This window comes from Cupressus sempervirens, chromosome 3, assembly GCF_028749045.1.
Source record: "Cupressus sempervirens isolate cs-2001-9-10 chromosome 3, ASM2874904v1, whole genome shotgun sequence".
Lineage (NCBI taxonomy): Eukaryota > Viridiplantae > Streptophyta > Pinopsida > Cupressales > Cupressaceae > Cupressus > Cupressus sempervirens.
In genome coordinates this window covers 1,117,335,290-1,117,341,289 of record NC_143120.1, presented here as the reverse complement: position 1 = coordinate 1,117,341,289, position 6,000 = coordinate 1,117,335,290, and the positions used below count along the sequence as shown (strand labels likewise).

General features: G+C 35.9%; 1 protein-coding gene across 1 annotated transcript in view; it reads left to right on the top strand.

The window, feature by feature from the left end:
• The first annotated feature begins 467 nt into the window (after positions 1–467).
• The window catches only part of LOC149570713 (uncharacterized), a 41,559-nt gene continuing 36,026 nt past the window's right edge, over positions 468–6,000 (top strand). Inside the window, exons 1-7 of the mRNA XM_089823245.1 lie at positions 468–856; positions 2,990–3,441; positions 4,160–4,594; positions 4,949–5,004; positions 5,370–5,472; positions 5,612–5,683; positions 5,838–5,948. Of these exons, the coding sequence (XP_089679371.1) occupies positions 2,992–3,441; positions 4,160–4,594; positions 4,949–5,004; positions 5,370–5,472; positions 5,612–5,683; positions 5,838–5,948 (1,227 nt within the window). The 5' untranslated portion in view covers positions 468–856; positions 2,990–2,991. The remainder of the gene's footprint in view (positions 857–2,989; positions 3,442–4,159; positions 4,595–4,948; positions 5,005–5,369; positions 5,473–5,611; positions 5,684–5,837; positions 5,949–6,000) is intronic.

Below are 6,000 nucleotides of genomic sequence, written 5' to 3'. Positions count from 1 at the left end.
TCGTATTAGCCTATTCATACAATCTAACAAATTTTCCATGTGTTGTATATAGTTGGGAAGTACTAAAACAAGCAATACACCATCAAATTCCAAACCAGGGACAAATGATTTAATGTATATAACACTATCTATTTATCTATCCACTTAACTCTCACTTTCTTCAAAGGTGCAAGTGCTAGTAAATTTATTTGGGTAAATGAAGAAGCATTTACTATATTTATTATAATAATTATATAACTGTGAAAATATTAAAATATTAAAAAATTAATTTATTTCAACATTAGGAGACTATAGCTGAAGAAAAAGCGGTATTGAATTTGAAAAAAAGATGTGCTCGCGGAAAGCAAGTAAAAATTCAAATTTAAGAAATTTAAGAATGGGATACACGTTTAGAGCGGGGTAGAAGCAAATGGGCCATCCGTGAGGCGTCGACTCCAATATCATGACCCGTTCAGCCTTACAAGAACATCATAATGACAAGTACAGTGCACCTGAAATCCATGTCACGCCTTGCTGCCATGGGCATGCCGATCACATGAGATTTGTTACACTTTTACTTTGAATTGCCCGAGGCCTACAAAACTAAGGCTTAATGCCTACTTAAACCCAGAATCACCATTGGAGTGGGAGGACTTGAGCCGGGTATACGAATGGCAACTATTTAGGCTTTCATGTTTAGCTCATGCTAATGTATTCCATTAACAATTATGGTAAACTGGTATAGCTCTGAGATATGGGTGTGCATCTAAGGAACGTTATTATTAGCACGAGGAGAAGGAAGAGCTAAAGGTTGATGGTGCCGTTCAAGAGCCTAATCCGATGACATTCAATTACTAGATAGACAGTCCCCAAACAGGTAAACTCTATAATACAATGCAGAGAGACGCTCACCTGTTATTATTACTTTCTTGCCTGGTTTTGAATTGCTTTCTTGAATGTATGAACGTGGGTCAAGTGGATTTTGATCAAAGTAAATTAGGTATTATTGATATCCATTTTCTAGTCCTATTACTACTAGGAATCGCAGAAATCAAAATTTCCAGGTTCTAGTGTTGAAGATAAGTCTTAAATACCAACATAGACAATGCAAGGAGACATAACAACTGGGCATTTCTGAAATACCTGGTTTTACATTGATTTTCTTGATGTGTCAATCTGGGTCAAGTGAATTTTAATTGAAATTCAGTGGGTGTCAATTGTGTATTATTGAGACTCAATTTCATATCTTCTAAAAATATTTTGTATTTTATGATACTAAATAGACAATGCAGAGAATCGTATGCTTTTGTTATGACCAGATTGCGTGGTTTTAGATGCATTTTCTTCAATGCATTAATCTAGATAAATTGAACCTCAATGTTTTAAAAGGTCAGGGAATGTCATTCTTGTATTATTGAACCCTGTTCTCAAGACCTTGAGAACATTTTATACTTTACAATGCTAAAATACACATTGCTGGAAACCTGCTCTTCTGTTATTACCGAATCGCCTGGTCTTAGATTGATTTTCTTTCCCAGAGCCAGATGGGTTTTGATCAAAGGTTAACTAGATGCCAATTGGTTTTCTTAAATCATTTAATGATCTGTGAAGTTTCTGTTATACACACACACACAAGTCACTAGAGATATGAACACGTTGGGATATAGCTTCCAGTGACATGCTTTACAATACAAATGTAAAATTGAATTTCTGTTGTTGTAAAAAATGGTAGTCCTACGGATGAGCTAGCAACTTAGATCAATGTCATTGCACTCATATTTGAGAAGTTTGGAATACTGGACACTGTTTTGGAATTCCAAGTAGAATCTGTCATGCAAATGGCTTTGCCCTTTGCTTAAATTGCCCATTGTTTCTATTAGGAATGAACCGTGGCTTGTCTTATTACTATTTGATTCAAGTAAAATTTGACTAGATCGTGCTTCACCCTTCTGCATGTATTTAATGCATATGGAATGCATCAGAGATCAGAATACCCTTAGGCCTTATCTAATGCACTGGGAACACAAGACCAATTTAGTCTATGTACATCCAATCCATGTTGTATGCAACCGTAGAGTCAGGGTCATATGTGCATACCAGACTTAAAGCATTGCTATTTAAAACACGGGGAATAATTGCTACGCCTAGACCACTTTGATTCATATTGAAACACATACCAGGTAGCATGCACAACATAGCTTGGTCACATTTCTTCTTCATGGCAGTCTCTTAACATTAGCACTAGATCAAGGACTATCTGACTACCTTCCCAATATGGTTGAAACAGAAACTCAAGTGCTGCTAAATTTGAAATTTTTGCTTGTCCTCAACCGTCTGCTCTTACACGTCCTTCAGTCTCGGGGGCTGGAGATTGATTTAGTTCTATCAGAAGGATTGAATCTCTTTCAATACTGAGTGATTCAATATATGAGTCTTAAGCTTTATAAATGTTAAATGCCAATTTTCTATGGGATTGGGCGTGCATCAAAAAGCTGGGTTAAATCAAACAGAAGGTCTTGATCTTGTTCAAACCCAAGTCTTAAGTAGTCCTAAAGCCTCTTGGACTCTTGTATAGTGCCTATTTTGTATATTCTTCCCATTTTTGCACAGTGCAGGTTTCATCATAATATTACCAGATTTTGGTTTGTTGTGGCTCCTGATTTCAACACATTCATCTCAAAGATTCTGTTTATAATTATTCTGCTCCTCTATATGTATTCTTTGCAACTGCAATCAAATGGGTAATCTGCACTTATTTTAGTTACAAGTAGTCAAGAGTCAAAAGTCAAGACACAAATTGGTATTATAATATTGTGTAGCGTTGGTTTTGCGTGTTTGGATGAATAGTGAGCAATGTTTGGTAACATGGCATTGGTATTCAGCACTGTGTGGTCATTATGACATTGATATACATAAGCCTGCAGTCATGTTGTAAGATATCTTTGATTTATTAGTGCCATTTTCTACATAGTGAAACTTTAAATTGACTCTGCTATACTTTGTGCTGCAGTGATGGATGACTGTGGAACAAATCATGTCCTGGCAAGGTCTCTAAGCTTTTCCACAGCTGGTAAAATGGATGAAGGTTACATGGACACATGTACAAAAATTGAATTGAATTCTCAGACAATGGAGAATAGTGTTGATAATAGCTCCTTCTCTAATAATTTGGGCTATAAGCTCTCTTCCTATTTGGGGGCATCTGGGAAGGAAAAGTATACCCTTGATGCGAAAACTGTACAAACAGCTGGGTCACATGAACTTGTAATGCTAGCGGAAGAATTTGAATATGAAGAGGCTGCAGAAAAAAAAGAGGTTAAACAAAAAACAATTCCTCAAGCAAGTAATGTTATAAATGAAGAAGCATATCATGACAAGAATAAACATCTGCCTAAAGTATGCAATGAGAGGAAGAGCCAATCTAAGCATAAAGATGAAGAAAATACAGAAGAAGACTCTGAGGTATTGTGTCTTGCTTTTTCTGTGGTCCTTCTATGCTTACTGTGATCTTAGAGAAATCAGAGATGCAGGCTTGTTGATTTCTAGTCAGCAAAGGGTGTTTAAGAGGTAATTTAATTTAATTATTTCTGAACAGTGGCAGGGAAAGGCAAGAGGCTGCAAGCACCTTGAGCTGAAACCATTGTTGCCACATTGATTATCAAAGCATGGCCAAAAAGCTATATTCTTTAGGACGTGTTCCCTCTCCTTGATCCTCCATATCTTATGTGATCCCCCACTATTTTCATATTCAGTTATTGCTCATAGGATTTTGAGAGTCCTAGGTGCAACTCTTTTGTGTTATCATACTTGTCCATTCCTGGGGACTGGGTAGCTTATAGGCAATAGCAAAAAAGTGGCCTGGAACTTAAAGTCTTTACTTTGGAATATTTAGAAAATTGAACATTCCAGAATCATAACAAAAACATTTCTAATGTGTTTTGTTAATTTTGATAGGAATCTGTGTAAATTCAGTGTTTGAAGTATTCTGACGTAAAAATAAATTATCTAGTCAGTTTGTATAGTGTTCATGTTGTGAAGTAGTTATTTATTTTCCTTGCATTTTTCTCAAGTTGACAAATTTCATTTCCTTTTATTCAGGTTTATTTCTATCATTTTATGCTCCAAAGAAAATCATTTGTCTGAAGGTCAATATGATAGTTACTTTGTACTCTAATTGCAGAGGAACTGTGTTATATTCAAACATCATTTGTCAGAGGTGAAGTCCCCTATGTCTGGTTCAAGTGTGCTTGAAAAAATTGGGAAGCAATCTTCTCAAATTCAAAAATCAAGATTCCCTCAGCCGAGTACCTTGCTTCCAGATGTAGTAAAGATTGGATCAAGAGGTAGCACAGACTTTAGCTCTAAAGGAAATAATGGAGAAAAATCTCAGATTGCAGCTGTAGAAGATATAGTATCAATGTTTGATGGTTCGGATCATCAGCCAATAAAAGTTAGAGCGACCAGGTTAAAGTATACTGTTCCACAACCATTCACCCTAGCAACTGACAAAAAGTTTTCTGTAGGAGTGCTACCTGCTGATGCAGTGGTTACTAATGTCTCACTGTGTCCAACCGCAGAAAGTGCCCCACTCTCTTCAGTTCCTAAAAAAGACCAGGTAAAATTCATCAGAATATCTGTTTCCTGCATAAATGTTTTTCTTAAATTTTTTCTGTAAACATTTCTAACAAGTTTTACAACTATAACATAAAGACCTCCGCCCCCTGCACTTGAACCTTTTATTTATCCAGAAAAGGTACCAGGTAAAAGGATCTTTGTAGACATGAGGAGTTTTTGGAAAGCCTGAATGAAATAGGCATGTAAGGACACAGATAAAGCCAGATGAGGTTCATATAGTGTTAAGTTATTAGATTTACTGTTTTACAAGTTGTAGGCATGATAATATGCAGTATTCTGTATTTGACGAGTTTGGTAAATGCTGCAAAACTTGGTTTCTTGTCTGTGTATGCAGTTCTCTGCAAAGCATGCTGCACAATCATTATCAAAACTGTCAAACTCTGGAAAGAAGTGAGTAGATCATAATGTGCACTTAATATTAACGCTTTCGAATATTAAAGCAGATTTTGGGATTGCTGTGAGATCTAATTGTTTGGCTATGCTAATAAGCTTTTTAAAAAAGAGCAAGTTATTAAATGTCATTCTTTGAGACACGCTTATAATCTACTGCATAGTTATTTTTTGCATTTATGCTGTATTTAAAACTAAGGTAGATGTTCATCAGTTTTAATCCTTGCATCTTTTATCTTGAATATATGGAGACTGACTAACTACTATTCTAGTATATTGTTCATTTTGTTCATTTGCTTATATGCTCTGATTCCTTTTTAGATTTATTCCGTTAAAAGTTCTTAAATTATCTTTACTGCTCTTAGAACTTCTAAGCCAACTGGAAGTTTGAAAGTCAAGCCTGGTCTTATTGCTTCTGCATCCAGTTTCAGCTTTAGATGTGACGCGAGAGCTGAAAAACGTAAAGAGGTGATTTCTATTTCATGCAAAGGATAGCATTCTTTTATGGATCTCAGTTATCTTGAAATCCAATCTCTTTGATATGATTCGATCCAGATTTTGAGATTGAAGAGAATTATATTATAACATGTCTTTTATATTTGCTCAGTTCTACTCCAAAATACAGCAAAAATCGAAAGCAAAAGAGTTGGAAAAGAGGCAATTGCAAGCCAAATCAAAGGTGTGGTTTTACATAGAGCAGTCTCTCGCCAATGAATTGTTACCTTAATTCTATTTTCTCTTGCTTTGCCTAGGTAGATTCTAATTCTTTTAAATATTGGTTCAGGTGGTTTGTGTGCTTCAAATGTTCTTATGTGCTTCTCATGAATCTGCAGGAGCAGCAGGAAGCTGAGTTAAAGATGCTTCGAAAAAGTATGACATTTAGAGCATCTCCTATGCCAACATTCTATCACCGGGGTGCTCTGCCAAAGATTGAACTAAAGAAGGTATTTCAAATCGAATTTGTCGCTCCCAGTACATTTCTGCCATCCGCTTATG